The 25,913-nt window shown below is 45.6% G+C and overlaps 1 protein-coding gene across 1 annotated transcript in view; it reads right to left on the bottom strand.

Annotated features, from left to right (window-relative positions):
• The window catches only part of COL5A2 (collagen type V alpha 2 chain), a 1,703,177-nt gene that overhangs the window by 1,004,363 nt on the left and 672,901 nt on the right, over window positions 1–25,913 (bottom strand). Inside the window, exon 12 of the mRNA XM_068247348.1 lies at window positions 20,766–20,819. Within this exon, the coding sequence (XP_068103449.1) occupies window positions 20,766–20,819 (54 nt within the window). The remainder of the gene's footprint in view (window positions 1–20,765; window positions 20,820–25,913) is intronic.

Consider the following 25,913-nt stretch of genomic DNA (forward strand, 5'->3'; position numbering starts at 1 on the left):
GCCATGACATGTGGGTGGAGCTGGAGGGCGGATTGGGGTGGGGCTGTTTGCAGGGAAAAATAGATGTGGGGGTGATTGAGGCGCGCCTAGCACGCCGCGCCGAAAGATGGGCGTGGCCATGACATTGTATGGGCGGAGCTTAACCGTAGCACAGCAAATATAGCCAACTATGACCATTAAATAATAAATGCAGCAACAGTTACCCCAGACACCAAAAAATAAAAACACAATTTGTGCAACATTTTAGCAGAAAACAAACGCAATTTGTGCAACATTTCAACAGAAAACAAACGCAATTTGTGCATCATTTCAACAGAAAACAAACAGAATTTGGGCCACATTTCAGCAGAAATCAAACGCAATTTGGGCACATTTTCAGCAGAAATCAAACGCAATTTGGGCACATTTTCAGCAGAAATCAAACACAATTAGGGCACATTTTCAGCAGATAAGGGCTGCAAAAAAAAAAGAATTTACTCACCTGGCACTGGCAGAAGTCTTCTCTCCCCGTCTCCTCTCCTGGCCGGCTCCTCAGGCACGCAGTTCCCACGGAGCTCCCTCCCTCCTCCAATCTCCCGCGCTGATTGAATGCAGGGCTACGGGAAGATGGCCACCCAAAGCCCTGTACTGGAGACATAGTCTCCAGAGCAGGGCTTCGTCGGCGGCCATCTTCCCGTAGCCCTGCTCTGCTCTGCCAGCCCCGCGGGGCTGCGGGAAAACAGCGATGTCACGCCGACTTCACGGAGCCGCCGAGGCCCCTAAGATCTTGAGGCCCCAAGCGGCCGCTTGGTCTGCTTTATGCCTCGCGGCGCCCCTGCCAACTGTGTCAAGTTTGAGAACCCTTTTCCAATAACAGAATGGCTGAAATCAATCTAACAAATCTGATTGGCTGTTTGTGGCTCCACCCCCTTTAGTGAAGTTGGACCCCAGTCACCCAATGACTGACTGTATGAAGCTTGAGGCCATTAACAGTGTAAGAATGTTAGCAATGTAAATATTCCCCTTGAAAAATCAATAGGTGAATTTTGATTGGCTGTTGTAGGCTCCACCTACTTTCTAAATATTAATCCCAGTCACCCAGTGGCCACCTGTGTCAAGTTTGGGAACCCTGCCATTAACAGTGTAAGAATAGTTGCAGTTTATATTTTCCAATGTAAAAAATGTAGTTGTTGGTGCAGCCCACTTTTTCTAACCTTGACATAAAGTCACTCAGTTACCACGTTTATGAGCTTTGGGGTCCCTGGTATCAATCATTTGTATATTCCCATTAAAATTAAACAAATATGATTGGCTGTTTGTGGCTGCGCCCCCTTTCTGAATTTGAACCCCGGTCACCCAGTGACCAACTGTACCAGGTTTGAGGCATCTGCTATTAACATTGTAAGAATGGCAGCAATTTAAATATTCTTCTTGAAAATCAACAGGTGATTTTTTGATTGGCTGTTGTAGGCTCCACCCATTTTCCTGAATATTAACCCCAGTCACCCAGTGACCAACTGTGCAAAGTTTGAGAACCCTGCTACTAACAGTGTAAGAATAGCTGCAGTTTATATTTGACCAGTGAAATTTGTTTTTGGCTCTGCCCACTTTTTGTAACGTTGACACACAGTCACTCAATTACCAAGATTGTGAGATTTCAGGTTCCTGGCATCAAAAATGTGTGAATGGAAGCAGTTTATCCAGCAAGGAAATCTGATTGGCTGTTTGTGGCCCTGCCCCTTTAGTGAATTTGGACCCCAGTCACCCAATGACCGACTGTAGCAAGTTTGAAGCCTCTGCCATAAACAATGTAAGAATGGCAGCAGTTTAAATATTCCCCTTGAAAATCAATAGGTGAGTTTTGATTGGCTGTTGTAGGCTCCACCCACTTTCCTGAATCTGTATCTCATTCACCCAGTGACCAAGTGTGGCAAGTTTGAGAACCCTGCAATTAACAGTCTAAGAATGGCTACAGGTTACATTTTCTCATTTAAAAGGAATGGCTGAAATTTGATTGGCTGTTTTATGCTCCACCCACTTTTTCTGAATTTTTAACCTCGGCCACAAAGTGACCAACTGTGCCAAGCAGGGTTGCTCTCCAGGACTCCCAAATTCAAATTTACCCGCAAATTCGGGTGGATTTTCAGGGTTGCCGAAGTCGAACCCGAATGTTCCGCATCATGCCGAATCCGGATGCAAAGGTTCCCGAATATGCGCACTCGAATTCGGTCGGATGATGCGGTGGGTTCGGATTCGGGGATGACGTCATTGGGCCAATCAGAAGTCCTCCAGCCAAGGCCCTGGCAACCCTAGCAACCAATCAGAGGAGGGGAGCCTGGCCCTCCCCTCCTCTATATAAGGCGGCGGCCATGTTGCGGAGCCCATCCTTGCTGTGTGACTGAGCGGTACTGAGAGTATCTCCAGTGCTGCTGCGTGTCTCTGAGCAAGTGCTTCTTGTGCTAAACCTAGCGTTTTGCTTCCTAATCACCTCCTAAACACATGGATTGTACTTATTTATAGTTAAATAGTAATTTGATTGTTTATAGTTAGCTAGTGTATATACTGTATACTGTGCTAGGCTAGTGTTAGTCTGTGTGCAGGTTAGGCCTGCTAGCCTAGGTAGGCTTAGCCTACTACTAGCTTAGGTAGGTTAGGGATTATAGTTAGTTGTGTACTAGTACTAGTTTAGTTAATTTGTACTGCTGAAGTCTGTTAGTTTATTAGCTTCAGTACTGTGTTATTTAATAGTTAGTTACGTACTGTGTACAGGCCAGCACCTGTTGTAATCTGTGACAGACAGTCATCTGCCCGACCCTATTGATTGATTGCGTCTGACCGTGTGTGACCGACTTTAATTGTCACCAACTGTCTGCCACACGTCTTAGTTATTGTGCAGTACACTAGGTATATATTAGTTACCTGTGTACTACTATACCGGTTCAGTTAATATCTACTGTTAGTCTGTGAGTTTATTAGCTTCTGTACTGTGTAATAAATAATAGTTACATCACAGGCCAGCATCCGTTGTGACCTGTGACTGTCATCAATAATAGTTACTGACTGTGTACAGGCCAGCATCTGTTGTGATCTGTGACAGTCATCTGCCCGACACTATTGATTGATTGGGTCCCACCGTGTGTGACCGACTTTGTCACCCACTGCCTGGCACACGACTTACTTATTGTGTAGTACTGTTAATCTGTGATTTTATTAGCTTCTGTACTGTGTAATAATAGTTACATCACAGGCCAGCATCCGATGTGACCTGTGACTGTCATCTGCCCGACCCTATTGATTGCGTCTGACCGTGTGTGACTGACTTTAATTGTCACTGTCCATCACACGAGTTAGTTTGTACTGTAGACTACACTACTGCTGTTAGTAGTAGTACTACTATTTAATACTACTATTTAAATAAAAATAAAAACTTTCATTTTTTGTTGTCACTCAACACCAGTCACCATCAGTCACCACCAAGTCACCACCAACCCAGACTTTATTAAAGTTTACACCCTTTCCCGCCCTTTTCTACATTTTTTTTTACTGTATTTGTATATTATTGCACAATGACTGGCAGAGGTAGAGGGCGAGGCACCACCAGGAGAGGCAGCGCCATTGCAGCAGCCACTGCCAGCAGCAGGTCTGGGACTGGTCCACCACCAGCCACTGACCGCAGAGTTGTGGAGGAGGGAGCAGAGGCGCAACAGCAGCGCGTTGCACCCATCTTTGAGACAGGTCGTTGCCCCGGGCCTATTCTGGAGAGTCAGGTGCAGGCTGTGGTGGAAATGATGGCGGAGCAGCAAGCCACCGTTTCCAGCCAGGCCTCCAGCACCAGCGAGACCAGTGCCACCACCACCAGCACTCCGGTCCGCAGCAGGCCTCCACCACCGCTTGAGGCCATGGTCACGGTGACCCCATCGACCAGCCTGCCCTCACTGAGCTCGCTCTTCTCCCCAGAAACTGTGAGCATTTACAGGGATGTTTTGGAGCAGTTTGAGGTGGATATGATGGGGCCATGCGAGGAGGAGGAGTTTGAGGTGGAGCAGTTTGTTGTTGGTGCTGAGGAGGAAGGGCGTGATGCAGGGGATGTAAGGGTAGAGTTGGTTGAGGCGGGCTCACAGGAGATGTTTGCGGATGAAGATGATGACGTGCTGGATCCTTCCTATGTGCCACCAGTACCACCAGCACAGTTGGTTGAAGGCAACTCGTCATCGGAGGAGGAGGCATCTCTGGCGCAGAGGCGTGGCAGCAGCAAGGCGGCCAGCACAGGGCGTGGAAGGCAGGAGCCACAGCCTACTGCTTCAGCCGCTACCACCCGCAGCAAACCTCCAACCAAACCACAAAAGGCACAATCCTCCAAGGGCACCAAAAAACACCAGCCCTCAAGCTCAAAGAGCAAGTTGAAGTCCCCAGTCTGGCGGTACTTCACCAAGTGCACAGTGGACGTCACCCGTGCAATTTGCAACAGTGGCGGTGTCAGTCTCAGCAGAGGTCGCGATCTCCTCAAGTTGAGTACCTCGTGTCTGCAGACCCACTTACAGAGTAGACATTTTGAGGACTTTAGTGAGTTGGAGAAGCTGATGCAAAGTGGCGCAGGCAGTGGTCAGAGCCAGACAGCCACTGCACAGATTTCAGCAGCAGCAGCAGCAGCATCCCACCCTCCTGCCCATCCAGCAGCAGCAGCAGGAGCACAGCAGCAGCAGCAACTCACTGTTCCCCCACTGGGCAGCCAGTCCTCAGTGGCCTCATCAGCTCCCTCCACAGTGGCCTCCTCATCCTCCCGTGCAGGCAAACGCCGCCAGACCCTGCTCAGCGAGTCATTCCCCGGTGTGACCAAGGTGCTGCCTCCTGCCCACAGGCGCATCCGGGTGCTGAACGGGTTGCTTGCCCGGGCCATGTGCTTCCAGCTCCTGCCATACTCCTTTGTGCAGGAGGGGAGCGACATGAGAGCGTTGCTGCAGGTTGGGATCCCGGAGTGGCAAGTCCCCAGTCGCCATTACTTCTCCCGCACGGCGATCCCAGCACTGCACCGCTTTGCCATGGCGAACGTGGGCCGCGTGCTCGATCACACCGTGAGTGCGCGGATCCACATCACCATGGATTCATGGAGCAGCCGTTTTGGGACAGACCGCTATCTGTCCTTTACGGCCCACTGGGTCAGCCTGATGGAAAGCCCGAGCGAGGAAGCAGCAGATCCACCCACGGGCACATCAGCGGCAGCAGCGGCACTAGTCACCCAGTATGTGGCGCTACCGCGCGGGGTCAGGGGAGAACCAGCAGCTCCCGCCGCCAAGCGATCCTGTCTGAACAGCAGCGTGAAGGCCCGCCACTGCCAAGCGCTGCTGGAGATGAAAAGCCTGGGGAAAAACAGCTTGACGGCAGCCAACATGCTCCGCTACTTGAGGGAGCAGGAGAAGACATGGCTGACCCCCAGAGGCCTCCGAGTCGGATTGGTGGTGTCCAACAATGCCACCAACCTGCTGACTGCCATCAGCAGGGGACACTTGACCCACATCCCCTGCTTGGCCCATGTCCTCAACCTGGTGGTGCAGAAGTTCCTGCGCACCTACCAGGGGATGGAGGAGCTGTTGAAATCGGCGCGGAAAATTGTGCGCACTTTCCGCCGCTCATCTGCTGCCGCAGCAAACCTGGCAGAGATCCAGCAGCGCGAGGGCCTGCCACGTCACCGCCTTGTCATCGATGTGCCAACTCGCTGGAACTCCACCCTGGCGACGTTAGAGCGGCTGGTTGAGCAGAGGAGGGCTGTCAACTGCCACATCATCGAGGGCACTCTCGCCGGCACCACCAAACTACAGCTCCTCTCCAATGCACAGTGGTTGCAGATGCAGCAGGTCTGCTGGGTGTTGGCTCCCTTCCTGCAGGGAACCAACCTGGTCAGCGAACAATGGGTATCCCTCTGCCAGTGGGTGCCCTTTGTTTGTCTGCTGGACAGGGCACTTGGCGATTTGGTGGATTTGGGAGAGGAGGCCCTGAAGCAGCTGGAACAGCAGCCACCTGCGCAGTCCACTGTTGCACAGGTATTTGAGTCCCTAGAGGAGGATGAGGAGGAGGAGTTGGAGGTGCTGGACATTGCTGCTGAGGGGGAACAGAGGAGCGCAGCAGTGGTGCGAGGGTGGAGAGAGGAGGAAGAGGCTCTGGGGCCAGAGGAGGAGGAGGACGCTGACCCTGATGCCTCTGTTGAACGGACCACCCTGTTCCCCATGGCAGCGCACATGCTGCGCTGCCTGTGCACAGACTCCAGGGTCAAGCAGATGCAAGCGAGGGAGGACGCCTGCATCAGCATGATCCTGGACCCACGGCTGAGGGGGAGGTGGGCTTAGTTTCTGCCAGCTACAGACCGCGAGCAGCGAACAAGGGAGTTGCAGGAGATCCTTGTTCGGCGATTGGAGGAAGCCTTTTCCCCCCTCTGTCCCTGCCCAGCCAGCACAGCGGTCGGTGCCTGCGGCCAGCAGCAGCGTCAGTCGCCCAGGAGACCTGCTGTCATTGACTAAGGCTCTCTACATGACGGTAGAGCAGCCAACTGATGAGATGCTTGCAGCGGCCACCTCCTCTCAAAGTCACAGCCAGCGCATGACCCGGAGGGTGGCCGACTACACGGGGTCCTTCAGTGGGCTTGACACCGGCAGTGCAGAGCCTGTGGATCCCATGGAGTACTGGGTGGAGTGCTTGCACATCTGGAGTGAGCTGGCGCAGTACGCCCTGAATGTATTGGCTTGCCCCCCTTCCAGCGTGCTGTCCGAGAGGTGCTTCAGTGCGGCCAGTGGTGTGGTCACCGAGAAGCGCTCTCGTCTGTCCCCAGAGGGCGTGGACAGGCTCACATTCCTTAAGATAAACCAGGCCTGGATTGAAGGCACGTTCCTGGCACCTGTTGTCGGCGAGAGGAGGACATGAGGTGCCTGGGAATTATTCTTTGACATCCACCTTCAGTCCCTGGGTCCTGATAATTTGGCCTGGTTTTTCTTTAGTTGCTGTGGTACTAACACTAGGTACCATGGCCCGTGACATGCCTGCTGCTGCCACACGTCACTCCTCCTCCTGCTGCTGCTGTATTTATTTATGAATTTATGAATTTATGTATTTATTGTATTTATAAAGCGCCAACATATTACGCCGCGCTGATTTTCATCCTCCTGCTGTCTGTGTTCCCACCGCCAGGGTCCACAGAGTTATGCACTGCTGCCATGCGCCACTAGCTATTAAGCCACTACAATAGCAATATACTGTTGTTAAAAAAAAAAAATTCCGAGGTGTCTGGGTTGAAAACTGTGCTGTCCCAGTTGTGCATTGGACACAATGTGGGCTACACGACTGCTGTCCGGAACCTCCTGCTGTTGCTGTTTATTTACAGCCGTGGTACCAACGCTAAGTACCATGGCCCCGTTACATTGCCTGCTGCCACACGTCACTCCTCCTCCTGCTGCTGCTGTATTTATCCTCCTGCTGTCTGTGTTCCCACTGCCAGGGTCCACAGAATACATTGCCTGCTGCCACACATCACTCCTCCTCCTGCTGTATTCATCCTCCTGCTGTCTGTGTTCCCACCGCCAGGGTCCACAGAATACATTGCCTGCTGCCATTTGTCACTCCTCCTCCTCCTGCTGATTTTCATCCTCCTGCTGTCTGTGTTCCCACCGCCAGGGTCCACAGAGTTATGAGCTTCTGCCATGCGCCACTAGCTATTGCGCCACTGCATTAGCTATATACTGTTGTAAAAAAAAATCTGAGGTGTCTGGGTTGAAAACTGTGCTGTCCTAGTTGTGCATTGGACACAATGTGGGCTTCACGACTGCTGTCCGGAACCTCCTGCTGTTGCTGTTTATTATTTACAGCCGTGGTGCCAACACTAAGTACCATGGCCCTGTTACATTGCCTGCTGCCACACGTCACTCCTCCTCCTGCTTCTGCTGCTGCTGTATTTATTCTCCTGCCTGTCTGTGTTCCCACCGCCAGGGTCCACAGAGTTATGCACTGCTGCCATGCGCCACTAGCTATTACGCCACTGCAATAGCTATATACTGTTGTAAAAAAAAAATTCTGAGGTGTCTTGGTTGAAAACTGTGCTGTCCCAGTTGTGCATTGGACACAATGTGGGCTTCACGACTGCTGTCCGGAACCTCCTCCTGATCTTGCTGTTTATTTACAGCCGTGGTACCAATGCTAAGTACCATGGCCCCGTTACATTGCCTGCTGCCACACGTCACTCCTCCTCCTGCTGCTGCTGCTGCTGTATTTATCCTCCTGCTGTCTGTGTTCCCACCGCCAGGGTCCACAGAATACATTGCCTGCTGCCATGCGCCACTAGCTATTACGCCACAAATATAGCTATGCTGGTGTTGAAGATAAAATTGTACAACAGTAGAGTTCTGTAAGGGAAAAAACATTAAGTTGGGTTCAAGAGGAAGAATATGAACACAAAACAAAAAAAAAAGATGGTGGTGGTGAAGAAAAAGAAAAATAACCAGGTGAAGAAGAATAACCAGGTGAAGAAGAAGAATAACCAGGTGAAGAAGAATAACCAGGTGAAGAAGAAGAATAACCAGGTGAAGAAGAAGAATAACCAGGTGAAAAAGAAGAAGAACCAGGTGAAGAAGATGATGATGAAGAACCAGGTGAAGAAGAAGAAGAACCAGGTGAAGAAGAAGATGAACCAGGTGAAGAAGAACTAGATGATGATGATGATGATGATGATGATGATGATAATGATGATGAAGAAGAAGAAGAACCAGATGATGAAGAAGAAGGAGAATAAGAAGACAAAGAAGAACCAGGTGAAGAAGATGAAAAACCAATTGAAGATGAACCAGGTGAAGAAGAAGAACTTAAAGAACCAGATGCCAGTGAAGAAGAAGATGATGAAGATAATAGTAATGATTGATGACGAGAAAGAAGATGGTAAAACAGAAGAAAAAGAAGACGGTGAAGAAAAAGATGGAGAGAACAAAAAGAAGAAGGTGAAGACGGAATAAACAAGAAATGCAGAAAAAAAGTTTTCCATCACATTTTTTTTTTTTTAATTACACCTATTTAAATGTGATTTCCCTTTTTAAAAAAATGCATCCGAATTCACGAACACTCATTTTTTACTGAATTTTGTTACCAATCCCGAACCCAATCCGAACCGAATTTCGGCGTTTGCAACCGAATCCGAATTTTACCCTGACCTGAATTCGAATGTACCCAAATCGAATTTTGGTACATTCGAGCCTTCCTGGTGCCAAGTGTGGGGACTCTGGCTTAATTACTGTGAGAATGGCAGTCTCTTACATTTTTCCATTGACATGAATGGGTGAAATCTGATTGGCTGTTTGTAGCTCTGCCCAGGTGTGCAGGGGGAACGCGAGACCCCCAGAACATATCATCCCAGGTAGTAAGGGATCTGTATACCAAGTTTCGTTGAAATCGGTCAAGGCATTTTCGAGTTATCGCGGCAAATACATACACACATACATACATACATACATACATACACGCACACATACATCCGATTTTATATATATATAGATTATACAGTTTTAGAAGTGATTATTTGTTAAATAATAGGTTGTTGTAATCTACAAATTTGGTATGGTAATGAAAGTTAAAGATAACAAGCAATACAGTTGTTATATACTTTCGCTGAACCCTTTTACAATCAATATAATTGTTTTATATCAAGGCAGCACCCTTTTTATACACCTGGGGCCAATAGAGAAAAGATTTGCATTGATGTTAATACTGCACCCTTTTCAAAGGACAACTAACATGAAGGCTGACGTATTTATTTCCTTTGGAGTGGAGTGGAGTGGGCAGAGAGTTTTGCATGATTTGCATCTGCCAAGCAGCCCTGTTTGCTGCTCATACTTCGCTAAAGCATTACATTTTCCTTTGACATAATAAACCAACTTGTAAAGTGAGATCCTAAGGACAGCTCTGTATAGTACTTAAAATAAACATATACTTAATTAGCAATAGATATGTTTGTTTGTCAAGTCCTGTCTGTATCAGTCATATAGAAGATACTGGTAACCCACACATGTGTTCAGGTCCTTGCTGATCCACCATCTTCCTGTAGGTCTGCAGTCAGGGAGGGGTGTAGCTAACTCACACACGTGTGGGACTAAAAAGACATTAATGCAGCTGGTTAGGCAGGTTTGACCTTGGTCAGACCTGCCTAACCAGCTGCATTAATGTCTTTTTATATATGGTAATACCTGTCACTCGGGCACTATATTCTGCTGACTAAGCTCAGTTGCTGTAACTAAACTGTGAGAATAACATATAGGGTGCAGATATTTACACGGACACAAACTTCAACATGTTTCACACCGAAAGGGCTTCGTCAGAAAGTGAACGCTGTCAGGCTTGCCTGGTCAATGACTATAGGTCAGGCTATATGCTCATGTGACTGACCCATAGCCCAGCCTGTAACATCTGCATAAACTCCTACCTAATACAATTCTACAATACCCTGCAGGCAGATGTAGCATACAGATTGACAGATAGTATTCACCAAACAAGGGTAAAAATAATATGCAGTGTAACTCCGATATAGTCACCTGAGGCCTTGTGTTTGGAGGCAGTCCAGATGATAGCCAGGGAATAGTAGGCTGGTGATAGATACACACTTTCCAAAAATAACCAATCATCCAGCGGTGTTAGCTGACACGCCGTGCATACACGCTGTCACTGTTTACAGCGGCAGAGTGCATACTGAGGACGCGTCCGCCGCTTAGCCAATGGGAACTGAGCGTTATGCGCTCCACTGACATCAGAGCTCCTCTGAGACCCAGAGGCTTGCACCTCAGCGTGGTTCTCGGAGTTCTGCGGCCATGAGCGGTGAGATCGTACAGTACCCCCTCCCTTAGGAGTGGACTCTGGACACTCCAACCTGGGTTTCCCAAGGTTCTTTTCATCAAATTTTCTTATAGCTAAATTAGCATGAACCTGTTTTGCAGGAACCCAAACTAAATCTCCAGGTACAAATTAATGTTCAACAGTTCTGTGCATGTCATAGAACAATTTCTGGGTCTTTACAGCATTCCTGATATTATTCTGTACTTGTTTCCAAATTTGGTTACACCTTGAGGACCATTCCACTAACTCAGGAAGATTGGAAATACCAGAAAGTGCATTGAACTTGGGGTTGAAACCATAAATAATCTGGAAAGGAGACATCTTGGTAGAACTATTAACCTGATTGTTCATAGCAAATTCAGCAAATGGCAAAAACTGAACACAATCTTCTTGACAATCTATATATATAAAATCGTATGTATGTGTGTGCCGCGATAACTCGAAAACACCTTGACCGATTTCAACGAAACTTGGTATACAGATCCCTTACTACCTGGGATGATATGTTCTGGGGGTCTCGCGTCCCCCTGCACACCTGGGCGGAGCTACAAACAGCCAATCAGATTTCACCCATTCATGTCAATGGAAAAAATGTAAAAGGCTGCCATTCTCACAGTAATGAAGCCAGAGTCCCCACACTTGGCACAGTTGGTCACTTGGTGGCTGGGGTTACAAATTCAGGAAAAGTGGGTGGAGCATAAAACAGCCAATCAAATTTCAGCCATTCCTTTTAAATGGGAAAATGTAAACTGCAGCCATTCTTAGACTGTTAATTACAGGGTTCTCAAACTTGCCACACTTGGTCACTGGGTGAATGAGATGAAGATTCAGGAAAGTGGGTGGAGCCTACAGCAGCCAATTAAAACTCACCTATTGATTTTCAAGGGGACTATTTAAACTGCTGCCATTCTTACACTGTTTATGGCAGAGGCTCCAAACTTGCTACAGTCAGTCATTGGGTGACTGGGGTCCAAATTCACTAAAGGGGGTGAAGCCACAAACAGCCAATCAGATTTGTTAGATTGATTTCAGTCATTCTGTTATTGGAAGGGTTCTCAAACTTCACACAGTTGGTCACTGGATTAATGGGATTCATATTCAGGAAAGTAGGTGGAGCCTACAACAGCAAATTAAAATTCACCTATTGATTTTCAAGGGGAATATTTACATTGTTGCCATTCTCATACTCTTAATGGCAGATGCCTGAAATCTGGTACAGTCAGTCACTGGGAATTTTCATCCTTATTTCTTCTATCCTATAAGTTCCAATACCTGTTCTAATGTGCTCTGTCTAACTGCAGCCTTTCCTAATTGCCCAGTGGCTGTATTATCTCTGTTATATGATCTAATCTTCTCTCCTCTGTCGGCTCTGTCGGGCTGAGGCAGTCAGGCTGGAATGTGCTGTGCTGCTTGTGGTTGGATTGAAGCTATACACACCCTCTCCAGGCCCCCTGCACACTCTGTATGACTAACACACTGAGCCTATCACTTGCTATGTCTTTTGTTTGTAAACACTGGATAAAAATGGCAATTACAAGCCAGGATTGCAGCAGGGAGAGACAGAAACAGCACAGAGGGGCCCAGGAGAACATAATGAATAGAATGGTATGCTTTTTATTGTAAGAATTTTAGAGTACAGATTCTCTTTAAATTCTGAAAAGGGGCCGGGCTACAAACAGCCAGTAAGATTTGTTTAATTTCAATGGAAAAAATGCAACTTATTGATGCGAAGGACCCCAAAGCTCATAAACTTGGTAATTTAATGACTGTATGTCAAGGTTAGAAACAGTGAGCGGAGCCAAAAACAACTAACTTTTTTTACATGGGAAAATATAAACTGCAGCCTTTCTCACAATGTTAATGGCAGGGTTCTCAAACTTGACACAGTTGGTCACTGGGTGACTGGGAATAATAATCAGAAAAGTAGGTGGAGCCTACAGCAGCCAATCAAAATTCACCTATTGATTTTCAAGGGGAATATTGCAACTGCTGCCATTCTTATGGTGTGTACACACTTGAAAGATAAATGAAAGATATCAGACCAATTTTACCCCCTTCAATGAAGTATGAGAGCCACACTTACACAGTCTATTCTATTGAGCTGAACTCCCCATCAGATAAAAATCTTTGCAGGATGCTCTACACAAAGATGCCCTTACACATTCAAAAGATCATTATCTGCAAAAGATCTGTTCCTGCAAAAGATCCATCCCTGCAAAATGCATGCATAGTCTATGATATCTGCAGATCCTCATACACACCTTGTTTAACAGACTTCATCTGCATATCTGACAATCATCTGCAGATCTGAAAATCCATCCTGGTGGATCTGATTTTGCAGATGATCTGCAGATAAATGTCTGTTAAACAAGGTGTGTATGAGGATCTGCAGACATCATACACTATTAATGCATTTTGCAAGAATGGATCTTTTGCAGGAACAGATCTTTTGCAGATAATGATCTTTTGAATGTGTACGGGCATCTTTGTGTCCAGCATCTTGCAGAGATGTTTATCTGATGGGGAGTTCAGCACAATAGAATAGACTGTGTAGGTGTGGCTCTCATACTACATGGAAGGGGGTAAAATTGGTCTGATATCTTTCATTTATCTTTCAAGTGTGTATGTAGCATTACACTATTAATGGCAGAGGCCTCAAACCTGCTACAATCAATGATCAACCTCCCTGGCGTTTTGATTATGCGCGGCGCACGGCCGCGGGAGGGTTTTTTTTGTCCTAATTTTTTTTTTCATGTAGCTACCCTAGCGCTAGCTACATGATTCTCTGCTCTCTCCCTCCCACCCTTCCGATCGCCGCCGGCATTAATACCCATCAGGAAATCCCGTAGGGCTTCCCCCGTCGCCATGTCGATGATTGGACTGACGTCATCAACGTCATGATCTCAGGGGGAGTCCCAATCCACCCCATAGCGCAGCCTGGCGGTGATTGGCCAGGCTGCGCAAGGGGTCTGTGCGGGGGGGGGGCTCTTTTGCAGCGGGTAGCGGCGGATCGGCGGCGATCGGGAAAACACACAGCTAGAAAAGTGCTAGCTGCATGTTTTAAAACAAAATTATGCAAATCGGCCCACCAGGGCCTGAGCAATCCACCGCGGCGTTACTGGTGGTTGTGACTGGGGTTCACATTCACTAAAGGGGTGGAGCCACAAAAAGCCAATCAGATTTCTTTGCTGGATAAACTGCTTTCATTCACACAATTTTAAAGCCAGGAACCCGAAAGCTCACAAACTTGGTCATTGACTGTGTGTCAAGGTTACAAAAACTGGACGGAGTCAAAGACAGGTTTCCCTGGGAAAATGTAAACTGCAACCTTCTTCACTGTTAATGGCAGGGTTCTCAAACTTTGCACAGTTGGTTACTGGGTGAATGGGATTAATATTCAGAAAAGTGGAGCCTAAAAAGCCAATCAATATTCACCTGTTGATTTCAAGGGGAATATTACAATTGCTGCCATTCTTGCAATGGGAATGGCACAAGCCTCAAACCTGGTACAGTTGGTCATTGGGTCACTGGGGTTTAAATTAAGAAAGGGGGCAGAGCCACAAACAGCCAATTAGATTTGTTTTTGATGCCAAGGACCCAAAAGCTCACAAACTTGGTCAGTGAGTGACTGTGTGTCCAGGCTACAAAAAGTGGACAGAGCCAAAAACAAAATTTCACTGTGAAAATATAAACTACAAGCCTTCTTACACTGTTAATAGCAGGGCTCTCAAACTTTGCCCAGATGGTTACTGGGTGACTGAGATTAATATTCCGGGTGGAGCCTATAATAGCCAATCAAAATTCACCTGTTGATTTTCAAGGGGAATATTTAAATTGTTGCCATTTTTACACTGTTAATAGCAGATGCCTCAAACCTGCTACAGGTGGTCATTGGGTGACTGGGCTTCAAATGTTGGAGAGGGGCAGAGTCTCAAACAGCCAATCTGATTTGTTTAATTTCTATGGGAATATACAAATTATTGATGCCAAAGCTCACAAACTTGGTCATTGAGTGTTTGTGTGTTAGGGTTAGAAAAAGTGGGCGGAGCCAACACCAGCCAAATACATACCCGGGCTAAGCCGGGTCATCACATATTGTTCCAATGACTGGTTCATTCTCTCAGTTTGCCCATTAGACTCAGGATGAAAGCCAGAAAAAAAATGACAAAGAGACTCCCATTTTATCACAAAAAGCACACCAGAACTTGGAAACAAATTGCACCCCTCAATCTGAATAAATGTTTTCAGGAACCCATGGATTTTGAAAATATTTTCAACAAAAATCTGGGCTAATTCTTTGGCTGAAGGCTGTTTAGGAAGAGGTACAAAATGTGACATCTTACTAAATCTGTCTACTACCCAAATTACAGTTTTACCTTGGGAAAGAGGAGATCAACCACAAAATACATGGATACATGAGACCAAGGTTTTTCAGGAATGGGCAAAGGTAACAAAGTACCCTGAGGTGCAGAACGTGTCACCTTACTTTGAGCACAAACAGAACATGATTTCACAAAAGTTTTCACATCTTTACTAAGAGAGGGCCACCAAACATCCCTCCTGAGAAGCTCAATGTTTTTTTAAACCCCATTATGACCTACAGACTTGTCTGCATGAAATTGTTCAAAAGCCTTTTCTTGTAATTCATCAGGAATAAACATTTTCCCAGGGGGGTTATCTTTTGGTGCCTGGTCTTGAGCTTTGAGCAACTGGTTGGAAAGATTTACAAACAGAAATGATACACTTCTTAGGAATTATGGATACAGAATCCATATCATTATTTTCTTTCAGAAAACATCTTAACAAGGCATCAGCCTTGATGTTTTTTGAACCAGGTTTATAAGTAATTCAAAGTTTAAACCTAGAGAAAAATAATGTCCGACGGGCTTGGCATTCTCAATGTACTCAAGATGTTTATGATCAGTGTAAATTGTCACAGGATTTTCTGCACCTTCCAACAAATGCCTCCATTCTTCTAGAGCTAATTAGATAACTAATAGCTCTCCGTTACCAATATCATAATTTCTCTTAGCAGGAGAGAATTTCCGAGAGAAAAACGCACATGGGTGTAGGTGTTCAGGACTTCCAGAAAACTGAGGAAAAACAGCACCAACTCCCACCTCAGATGCGACAATAAACGATTTTTTAATGTCTGGGTGAACCAAATATTTTAAATTTTTTAATGTCTGGCTGAACAGAAGGCTTGTTTTTAATTTCTCAAAATCCGCAACAGCCTTAGGACTCCAATTAGATGGGTCAGTCCCTTTTTTTTTTTTTTAAGATCAGTGAGAGGAGCAACTTTGCCAGAGAAATTACTGATAAATTTCCTATAAAAATTGGCAAATCCCAAAAAACGTTGCAGGGCTCTAAGGCTGTTTAACTGAGGCCACTCTAATACAGCTTTGACCTTCTCCTGATCCATGGTCAAGTGTATCAGAGATTACATACCCCAAAAATGCGACTTGATTGATCTAAAAAAATGCATTTCTACAGCTTAGCGTACAATCGATTTTCTCTAAATTTAATTAACACTTTTCTTACATGGTCATGGTGTTCAGATAAGAAGGAAGAATATATCAAGATATCATCTAAATACACCACCATAAATTTACCCAGGAAGTCACGAAATACACCATTAACAAAATGTTGAAAAACTGCAGGAGTGTTACATAACCCTAAGGGCATAACCAGATATTCATAATGACCATCTTTAGTATTAAAGGCTGTTTTCCATTCATAATTTTCTCTGATACAAATAAAGTTAAAGACACCTCTGAGATCTAATTTAGAGAATATCTTAGCCCCTACAACCTGAGAGAACAGATCATCAATCAAGGGTAAAGGGTAACAATTTTTTTACAGTAACCTTGTTTAACCCTCTATAATCAATACAGGGTCTTAAACCACCATCTTTTTTCTCCCCAAAAAAGAATCCTGCACCAGCTGTTGAGGAAGAGGTTCTGATGAACCCCTTCTGAACGTTTTCCTGGATATACTCCCTCATGACCTGCTCCTCTGGTCTAGTCAGATTGTACAGCCGACCACGAGGAGGCATACTAACAGAGATAAACTCAATAGCACACTTATATGGTCTATGAGGAGGTAACACATCAGCTGCTTTTGGAGCAAACACATGAGCAAATTCCTGATACACATGAGGAAATGTTTGTTCAATGAGTTTTGTACAAGATAACACCACTTTTTGTAAACATTCATTGTTACACTGAGTAGAACAGCTGATCAGCTGACCATATTGCCAATCAAACACTGGGTTATGTTTTCTTAACCATGATAACCCAAGAATGATTGGATAAGAAGGTAATTTCAAACAATAGAACTTCATGACTTCAAAATGGAGAGCCCCTACCTGCAAGGTAACTTTATTTGATAATCTTAATCTTTGGTCTTGTAACACGGTATCATCAACTGTAGTGATGCGTACCGATAACGTTTCCACTAAGAAAATGTCCATGAATTTGCCTACAGCCCCACAATCGATTAAGCCCTGGCAATTATACACCATTTCATCTTAAATAATGGCAACAGGTAACATGATGAGATTATTCTCTGGAGAGAAATTTTGACTGCTTAACTGGATTCTCTCCACTTCACTCCAGCTAAGCATTGGAGTTTTCCTTTTTTTTTTGGGGGGGGGGGGGGGGCGGCAAGATTGAACTACATGTCCAGGCTCTCCACAATAGAAACATAACTTTTCAATTTTTCTCAGATTTCTCTCTGCCAAGGAGAGTTCAGAAACTTCTAATTGCATAGGTTCCTCAGTAGTAGTTGTAACATTATTATTATTATTATTATTATTACTGGAAGAAGTGGTTGCAGAAAGAGATATGTGAGATCATCCCTGGCGACGTTGTTTGAATCACCTGTCAACCCTGATTGCCAGAGTAATAGCTTCTTCAAGAGAGGAAGGCACAGGATGATGGACAAGGATATCATTAACAATATCAGAAAATCCAAACAGAAATTGGTCCATGAGAGCGGAATCATTCCAAGCAGTTGAGACAGCCCATCGCCTGAATTCTGTAGCATATTCTTCAACAGTGTGACGACCTTGTCGCAAGTTTCTTAATTTCTGTACTGCAGTAGAGGTAACATCAGGATCAGAGTACAAGAAAGCCATGGCTTTAAACAAGTTAACCACTGAGGCCAGAGCTTCATGTTCAGGCCATAGGCCCAAGACTGTGGATCCCATTGCAACAGGGAGATAACAAAAGACACTCTTTGAGGATCAGAACCAGAGGATTGAGAATGAACGTTGAAATATGACAGTTATTTATGAAATTACTGAATTGAGATCTGTCGCCAGAAAATTTCTCCAGAATAGGCATTTTTGGATTCATAGGTGTTCTAAGTGGAGAAACAGGAAGAGTCATAGCAGGAGCAGGTAATTGAGCATGTGGTGTGGCACTGGCCAATTGAGTTAGTTGTACCTGTTGAGCAGATACTTGTTCCGTGAGGGCATTAACAGCCCCTGTGAGAAGCAGTATTTGATTTTGTAATTCCTCCATGGTAGAGATCCCCGTTTTTTCATCTTTTAGAATGGGGAGATATGGCCCATGATACTGTCAGGCTTACCCGGTCAATGACTATAGGTCAGGCTATATGCTCATGTGACTGACCCATAGCCCAGCCCATAACACCTGCATAAACTCCTACCTAATACAATTCTATAATACCCTACAGGCAGATGTAGCATACAGATTGACAGATAGTATTCACCAAACAAGGGTAAGAATAATATGCAGTGTAACTCAGATATAGTCACCTGAGGCCTGGTGTTTGGAGGCAGTCCAGACGATAGCCAGGGAATAGCAGGATGGTGATAGATGCACACTTTCCAGAAGACGTGGTCAGTACAATCCGATTCAGTCCAGGCAGAGTTCATAAGAATAGTCCATAAACCACTTTACCCCAAAGCGGATTTTACCCTAACGGACAAGAGCGATTTTCACCTTTCAGTGCTCATCCCTTTCATTTGCCAATAGCTTAATCACTACTAATCACAATGAAAGGATCTATATCTTGTTTATTTCACCACCAATTAGGCTTTTTGGGGTCGATATTTGTTTTCAGTAATTACTTTATTTTCTATGCATTTTAAAGGGAAAAACAAGGAAAAATTGAAAAAATATACTATTTTTCCAATTTCATCCCCTATAGTTTTAATATAAACACTACTACTGTACATAAAACCCACACCTTTTATCTGCCTATTTGTCATGGTTATCACAACAATTTAATTATGCCCTTAGTACATAGTATGGTGACAATATATTATTTGGAAATAAAGGTGTATTTTTTCTATGGTGTTTTTTTTTTTTCTCACTAATCTCATGTGCACGGGAACGCACAGCGGCAGCAGCACTGCTTGACTTATAAAAATGCCCTGGAGCCATTAAGAGGCTCTAGCAGGACGTTTTTATAAGTCTGGTTGTCATTAAGTGGTTAAACAAGCAGAGGACGATCCAGACAGAAATCAGGGAATTCCAGGGACAAGGCAGAGTCAGCAACAGGTAATCCAATAGACAGCGTGGTCAGGAAAAAACAGGAGTCGGCAACAGGAGATCAATCTGAAAATAAGCTTGGTCAAGATACAGACAAAGTCGGCACAAGATCAACAGTTGTGAGCACAGTCTCAGCAACAAGCCCAGCAGAGGCTCTCACGGGCGATGACAGAGGGCGCTCACCTAACATTTATACGAAGACTAACCAATCAACTAAAAGGAATCCAAAAGTAACCAATCATCCAGCGGCTTGTCAGCAAGTGAGCTGACACGCCGTGCATACACGCCATAACTCTTTATAGCGGTGGAGCGCGTACTGAGGATGCGTCCACCGGTTAGCCAATGGGAACTGAGCGTCATGCGCTCCACTGACATCAGAGCTTCGCTAAAACCAAGAGACTTGAGCCTCAGCGTGGTTCTCGGCATTCTGCCACCATAAGCGTCGAGATCTTACAAACACAGTGTACAATGCATGAAATATAAATAATATTTAGAACATCTCCTCACCAAAACTCCCAGCAGCAACAGGCCCAGTCAGAGCTGAATTGCTCTATTGAGGCTCCAGGTTAAATACCTGTGGGTCTGCAGTTTGTTCCCGACCATGAGGTGTCACCAGCCAACGCCCTGTAAATGTCCATCCATGAGGCAGGTATGTGTGTCCAGTTGCCTGATGCTCTATATGCATTTTGTGCTGCCCCCCTATTAGCATGCACAATGTGGGGCTGTCTCAGGAGGTGTGCAGATACACACAGCCAGTCATCAACTATGTCACTTCCTTGGTGTAGCCTTGCTGTTGCTAAGGACAACTCGTGTGGAGGTAGGGGTGGGGAGCGTTTTCAGGCCTGCCAGCGCTGTTGTGCCTGTTCCTATGGCACCAGTGAAAGAGCAAATTGGCCAAATATCTGCTGCACAAAGTCAGCCCAACGCAGGACCATGTGACACCGTCCATGTCACTGGTCTGAGTATCGCTGGCAGAGTGAGCGGTGGAGGGAAGGAAGCATGTGTGTAAGCCCCGCTTTCCTCCACTATCCTCCAGTGGCGGCCCGGCATTGTTAATTAACTGTTAATTAACACAGTAGCTGCCATGCCAGTGAAGTATCACGGTAGCGATGCATCACTACCGCGTGGCTTTTGTAAGCATCAACCATTGCTTAGTTATGCACGCTACGCTGCCACTAGCACATGCAGTGTGCACGGCGATGTCATTAAGTCGCGCTAGTTTATTATTCTAAAGATGTAAAAGATAATCTACCCAGACCACTCTTTGACTATTTTCAGTTGTAATGGTGCATATATATATATATATATATATATATATATATATATATATATATATATATATATATATATATATATATATATATATACTAAATAAATGCATTAGAATATGTATTAAGTTGTCTCACTTACCTTTGTTCCCGCTGCTCCAATTTCTCCTTTTGGACCTTCCAGACCTTTATGACCCTTGAAATTAAGCAAAACATAGTTAACAAAATTGTAAATACAGCCAGCTAGTCAACTCGATAATGATGCTAATAATATAACAGATATTTCATCACAATATTACACATAGAATCTACTACAGTATATACTTGCGTATAAGCCAAATTTTTTACTCTAAAAAATGTGCTCAAAAGTCCCCCCCCCCCCCCCTTGGCTTATATGTGAGTCACCAACTTAGTATGGCTGTTTGTGTGTCCAGTTTCACCTTGTACTATGCCCCCGAGTGACCAGAGAGGAGTGTAGCGGTGATACAGGCTTCGTTCAGGATCGGAGCTAATGCCGGCGTCTGCAGGATGCTTACGTCATGTCACACATGCCTTGGGCTGGAAAGCGCACGGTGGGACAATTAACTCCTTCACTTTCTGTGGTGATGCCAGCTGAGGCCTTATCGAGCTGATGCCGCCACCTCCAGAGATGATCAGGCTTCCCTGCACGTGGGTGGCCAGAATGTGTTGTGATCCAGCCAGAGGAGAGAGTGCAGAATGAGCTCTCCTCCATTTAATTCACCTGCTCTTCTCCAATCATGTTACTGCACGCTATAAGGAAGTCCCACGTGTGTCCTGTATTAATGTCCATTGGCTGGGCAAATGAAGTAGGCAGGACCCCTGTCCTGTGAGTGCAGGGCAATAGTAGGCTGGACATTTCTAGTGATTCGGGCACTCCCTGTAAGATGGAGGAAGGATCGGTGTGTGTGTGAAGTGTGTGGAGAGAGGAGGAGGAGGATGTGATTTAAATCCTTGTTTACATGCTGTAAGGAAATCCACCAGAAGCAGGCACCTCCAATATAAAGGTTTGTCTCTTTATTGATTACATCAATTAAAAGCAGCGCTTACAACGACAGACCGCTGTTTCGAGCTGATACGCTCTTTATCAAGTTGTCAAAAGCTGCAATACGTGTATCCACCAGCCACCACCCAATATATACATTACAGCAGCCTATCAGTGGTCAGCGTTTGAATCCTCCAATGGCAGCACCGCTCCAGCATAGAGGACCTGATGGGGAACTGTGTAAAAAAACACCTAATCCCACCCCTCAGCTAAAGCCACTCCCACTGTCAAGAAAAAGGAGAAATAAACATATCAAAATTCTCACCAAATCGTCTCAAAAGGTCACCTCATCATCCCTGCACGAACCGCCGTGCTCCAGAGAAACCCCGACTGTGTCGCCGCAGCGGAAGAGACCCAAAACTGTATTGCTGTCACCAGCCAATCAACAGTCTCCGTCATCCACCAATCGCTGCATCCGCGTTGAATTGAAATAACCAATCCGCGTACGCCAGAATGGCCGTACGCGGACTGTGTAAACGTCACCACGCTCCCCCAGAGGGCCAATAGGCAATCTGCACACTGCCTGCCTATCGCTGACACTAAAAGTCAGCATAAGACAAGTCCTCCGAACGGGCCAATGTGAGGCTCGCATACCACCAGCCAATCCCTGAACAAAGAGGTCAGTACGGCGGCCAATAATACGCGTCATGGGAGACCCACCTCCCAATACGTCATGCGGCTTGACACAAAGGGTACAGCATGCATGAGGGCGATACATAGGTTATGTGGAGGAGGGATCAAAGACCACTCCCCCATTGTAACTAAAACAGCATGGTTGCTACAGCAACCATGCAATGCAACACAGTCACTCTCCAGCACAGCGGCTCCCACAGGGCATAATACAGGGATACGGATATCCCACTTGACATCTCAATTAACGCTGCCAAATGAATATCCAAACGCTTAACACCAGCTACTGATAAATATAGTTGTGACTAAAAACATAATAAAACATATAACCAAGAAAGAGAAATCAATGCCACTTAGACATTGGCATATTTTAGATGCAGAAGGACAAATCATAATCAAGGTTAAGGCCTCCATTCCCCAAAACCCTTAATTTCCTAATCCAAAAGGCTTCTCGTCTAGATAGTTCTTTGTCACGATCACGCCCACCCCCCCATCCAATTGGAACCCCATCAATAACCTGGACCCTTAGCTGTGAAACATTATGCCCAGCTTCAGCAAAATGCCTTGCCACCACCTGTGTTCTATCACCATTCCTGATGGCTGACTTGTGAGACGAAAGTCTCACTTTGAGAGCCTTAGTGGTTTTGCCCACATAGGACAGACCACAGGGGCATTTAAGTAAATAAATTACAAACGTCGAGTTGCAATCATAATGCTCTCTAATAGTAAATGGTGTGCCCTTGGAAGGATGTCTGAAGACCTCTCCTTTGATGATAGAACTACACAAATGGCAGCTAAGACAAGGGTACTGTATGTACCCTTTCTGCCCTCCCTGGGTTTCCATGTTATGGACCTAGTATGGACTAATTTATCCCTAATTGTGGGTGCTTTTTTAAAAGATGACAACGGAGGGTACCGGAACTCTGGGGCCCTTGGGAAGGCCTCCCTCAACAAGTGCCAGTGCTTCCGGATCACATTTGTGATCTGTGTACTGCATGTGTTGAAGGTGGAAACGAAAGGCATACGGAATGCATTGTCTCTAGCTCTACTCTTTCTGTTGGAAGCATAGAATGTATGGGCAGGGTAGCCTCTCTGTCTAAATTTCTGTTTCATTTTAGTTAACTGGACTTCCCGGTTTGTTCCCTCCGGAACAATTCTGGTTACTCTCTTAACCCTCCTGGCGGTTTGTAAAAATCCGCCAGGGGGCAGCAAATACGTTTTTAATTTTTTTTTTTTTCATGTAGCGAGACGAGGTCTCGCTACATGATAGCCGCTGCTCGGCGGCATCCCCCCAGCCCCTCCGAGTGCTAGCTGCGTGCAGCAAAAAAAAAATTATGCAAATCGGCCCAGCGGGGCCTGAGCGGTGCCTCCCGGCGGCATAGCCCGTGCTCAGCACGGGCTTACCGCCAGGGAGGTTAAATTGACTGCCTGGGATGGAATTTTTTATCTGAGTGGGGTGGAAACTAGAATAGTGGAGGACTGAATTCCTATCCGTAATTTTAGTGTATAAATCAGTACTCAACCCCGATCCCCCCTTATAGACTACTGTATCCAAAAAGGAAACCCTCTGTGTATCGACATGAGCTGTAAGGCGTATTGCAGGACATCGCTCAGAGAGGGAACAAAGAAATTGATCTAGAGTCGAACGTGGCCCGCCCACAAACAAAAAATATCGTCAATGTACCTCCACCAGCACTTCACGTGCTGGCGGAAAAGTACATCCGTATAAACAAATGACTCCTCAAACAAACCCATAAAAAGATTTGCATAGGACGGGGCCACGCTCGACCCCATCGCAGTTCCCCTCTGTTGTACATAAAAACTATCCTCAAATCGAAAATAATTGTAATGCAATACGATCCTCAACAGATCAAGGAGGAATTTCCGTTGTCCATCAGAGAGATCAAGGTGAGTCATCACATACCAGTCTACAGCCTCCACACCCCCATCATGTGGGATGGAGGTGTAGAGGCTCTCGATGTCAAGCGTGACCAAAAGAATATCGCTGTCTATGTCCCCAACTCCTCTCAGTCTATCAAGGAAACAGGAAATATCCCTAATATACGAATCCAAACCTATCACAATTGGCTGAAGCACCTTATCCAAGTATTGTGCCAATGGAACGAAAATGGAGTCCACGCCGGACACAATCGGTCGGCCCGGCGGGGACTCCAAATTCTTGTGAATTTTAGGCAGTGTGTAAAAACCGGGAGTAACCGGATGATCCTTAACCAAAAATCTAGCAAGCTTCTCATCAATTATTTCACTAGCAAGTGCTGTTTCAATCAATGCTTTTATTTTAGATGATATTGTTCCCACTGGATCCCTATCTACTCTTTTGTATACATCTCCCTGTGACAACTGCCCTAAGATTTCATTCCTGTAGTACTGAGCATCAAGCACTACTACTGCCCCGCCCTTGTCAGCGGGGCGGATGACAATGTCTTGTCTAGATTCAAGGTCTCTCAATACCCTCAGTTCCCTCTTGGTCAGGTTACTTAGAACTTTATCCTGTGTGGAATTGAGCTCGATAGTCCTTACATCCTCATCCACCTTAGAAACAGAAAGATCAACTATTGCATTAGCTGGAGGCATGAAGGAACTTCTTGAACGTAGTCCACTAGAGGATAGCGTAAGCCTGTCATCTTTATGATGTTGTGTCTCATCTGAGGGAACTGGCAAAGTGCTGAAAAAAGCTTTCAATCTAATGTTCCTATAGAATCTAAATAGCTCTTGCTCCAACAGGAAGAAGTCAGGTTGATTAGTAGGACTGAAGCCAAGACCATAATTCAAAAGTTGCTCTTCAATGGCTGACAATCGTTGTCCTGAGATGTTCACTACAAGACTAGGAGTTGGATCTACTTTCTCTGACGTAAAGTCATTTGGCTGCTGAGATTCGATTGACCTCTTTTTCCGGTCCCTTTGTTGCTGGCGCCGGTATCTTGCCCCGCCTCTGCGTTTCCTCCCCCTCCTGGGGATGAGTCCCTCGACTCCGGTAAAAAATCGGTATCAGATGAATTGGGAGCAGAGTTGCCAGAGCCAGGTTTACCCCCTCTGGGAGCCCTTGGCTTCCCTCTAGGTCGTCTGGAGTTGGCTGGAACCATCTTTTGCCAGGAATAAACATAACCAGTTTGGTAGTCAGACACATCTCGATTATACTTTGATCTCTTGATTTCCTCAATCGATTTTTTGTAGACATCCAACTTCTTGTCTAAATTCTCTGTAAAACTCTTTAGCTCCTCCTCCGGGAGTAGAGGTCTCAATTGGCTGGTAACATCCAGTATCTTCACATCCAGAGCTGACAGCTCATGGTGAATAGTGTTAATCATGTGTAACATGGCATCAAATGATGCTTTATTAAAGATATGTTCCCAAATGGAGCAAAATATGCTAATGTCTAAGTGGCATTGATTTCTCTTTCTTGGTTATATGTTTTATTATGTTTTTAGTCACAACTATATTTATCAGTAGCTGGTGTGAAGCGTTTGGATATTCCTCATTTGGCAGCGTTAATTGAGATGTCAAGTGGGATATCAGTATCCCTGTATTATGCCCTGTGGGAGCCGCTGTGCTGGAGAGTGACTATGTGTTGCATTG

This window comes from Hyperolius riggenbachi, chromosome 7, assembly GCF_040937935.1.
Source record: "Hyperolius riggenbachi isolate aHypRig1 chromosome 7, aHypRig1.pri, whole genome shotgun sequence".
Classification (NCBI taxonomy): domain Eukaryota; kingdom Metazoa; phylum Chordata; class Amphibia; order Anura; family Hyperoliidae; genus Hyperolius; species Hyperolius riggenbachi.